This window comes from Cystoisospora suis (genome assembly GCF_002600585.1).
Source record: "Cystoisospora suis strain Wien I chromosome Unknown contig_3533, whole genome shotgun sequence".
Lineage (NCBI taxonomy): Eukaryota > Apicomplexa > Conoidasida > Eucoccidiorida > Sarcocystidae > Cystoisospora > Cystoisospora suis.
In genome coordinates, this window is record NW_027156328.1 from 498 (window position 1) to 2,128 (window position 1,631).

The window sequence follows — 1,631 nt, forward strand, 5'->3', positions numbered from 1 at the left end:
TCCCTGCGGAGCGCGGCACTGTCTCTATAAGGGATGCCGCAGATATTTGAGGAAGTTGATAACTGATTCTCTCCCGGAGGCACAACACGTGTCACAGTTACCAACAGAGAGTAGTCGGCTCATCGGCGTCGTTTACGGCACGGCACTCACCACAGCCCACGACACTCAGGGCGGCGGCACAAAGTCGCTTCGCCTCGAAACTGCTGCGTCCTCGGCAGCGCAAGCACCCTTTAGCAGCTCCACATGCTCCGCTATTAGTACATTACACAGCGGGCTGAAGCTCTTCCATGTTCAGCAACTCGCAGTCTGTCCATTTCACTAAAGAATGGCGCCCGGTTTCCCGCGCGCTTCTTCCGCGCGCGTGATCCGAGAATCGCTTCAATAGAGTACGGGTGAGCATCCGCCTCGTCCAACGGGCGACTTCGACACTTCGGGCGGTACCGTTCTGGGAGGCATCGGCTGGGGGGCCGCTTCATCACCAGAAGGCGGCACGCGCGGATAGCACGCGGTCACTTCACACCTTCGCAGGAATCCTAGGTTCACTGTTCGAAGCACTTGCATCGACGGCGGGAAATCCGCTACCTCCGCAAGGGGTCCCAGCGAAGTCGCCGGTTGGACGAGGCGGATGCGCACCCGTACTCCATTGAAGCAGTTCTAGGATCATTCGCGCGGAAGAAGCGCGGCGGGAAAACGGGCGCCATTGCCAGCGTGGAGACTTTTCGCTTCTCAAGCCCTTGACCTCGTTGCAGGCGAGTTGACACCATCACGGGGTCACCAGCTGCAATATCCCATGCTTACGAGTTCTAGTAGTTTCTCTTCTGCGCCTCCAGTGCTTGGATCACATTGCCGCTCGCTTGCCGTGCTACTGCCTTTTGTAAGGCCTTGCTGAGGCTTGTTTCCTCGCTGTGCGGCAACTCCGCCAAGTCGGTCGGCGGCTCGGCGTACACAAGGCGAAAGGGACCAGCGTGTGTAGACTCATGCGCGGCACCTTTGTAAGCAATCTTCGCCATTGCCAGATACGAAACCCACTCTTCTGGAGCATTACCTACGCATCCACGCAGCATCAGGGTGAGCAGATGTGGGTTGACCGCTCACCGGTGGGAATCGGAGAGTTTGATACAGTGATCTCGGACATTTAGGACAGAAATCACGAATGACGGTTGATTAATGATATGCTCGCAAAAGCCTGCAATGCTCACTCGGCTAAATGTCAGCCGGTGTGCTGCTGGAGCAACGCTGTGATAGGCAGCCGAAAGTACGGTAAAGCTCTGTGGCATGTGTTGGCTGTGGGACGCCCGTTGCCGTAAGAGACGCTCCGGTACCGGAAAGACGCTGGACCTGCTGGGCAGGCAGAGAGTGTACACTGGTTCCTCGTGGGGCGGACCTCCTGCGACGGCGAGAGAGACGCCGTGCGCAGGCAACCGACTGGGGGAGAATCAGTTCTTCTGCAAGTAAAAGATTACTGTTTCTAGGGAAACAGTGCTAGCAGTTGCCCAACTGGCAGAAGAACTGAGCTGTACACTTTCGTGGGAGCCAGTGATTTTCGGAAGCGTGCGTGGAGCTCCGAACAACCGCACGGAGTGCCGACTCTGTGCGTATGTCTGCTTCTCTAGTGGAAGTGTTTCCGTAGT

The 1,631-nt window shown here is 57.1% G+C and overlaps 1 protein-coding gene across 1 annotated transcript; it reads right to left on the bottom strand.

The window, feature by feature from the left end:
* Positions 1-69: 69 nt before the first annotated feature.
* Positions 70-934, bottom strand: CSUI_006870 (uncharacterized protein). The gene has a single exon (XM_068067021.1). The coding sequence runs from the start codon at positions 474-476 to the stop codon at positions 255-257; it is 222 nt and encodes a 73-aa protein (XP_067921002.1). The 5' UTR covers positions 477-934; the 3' UTR covers positions 70-254.
* Between the last annotated feature and the right edge of the window lie 697 nt (positions 935-1,631).

Excerpts from the sequence above, each read along its gene's own strand:
- CSUI_006870 (XM_068067021.1), bottom strand. The coding sequence starts at position 476 with ATGAAGCGGCCCCCCAGCCGATGCCTCCCAGAACGGTACCGCCCGAAG.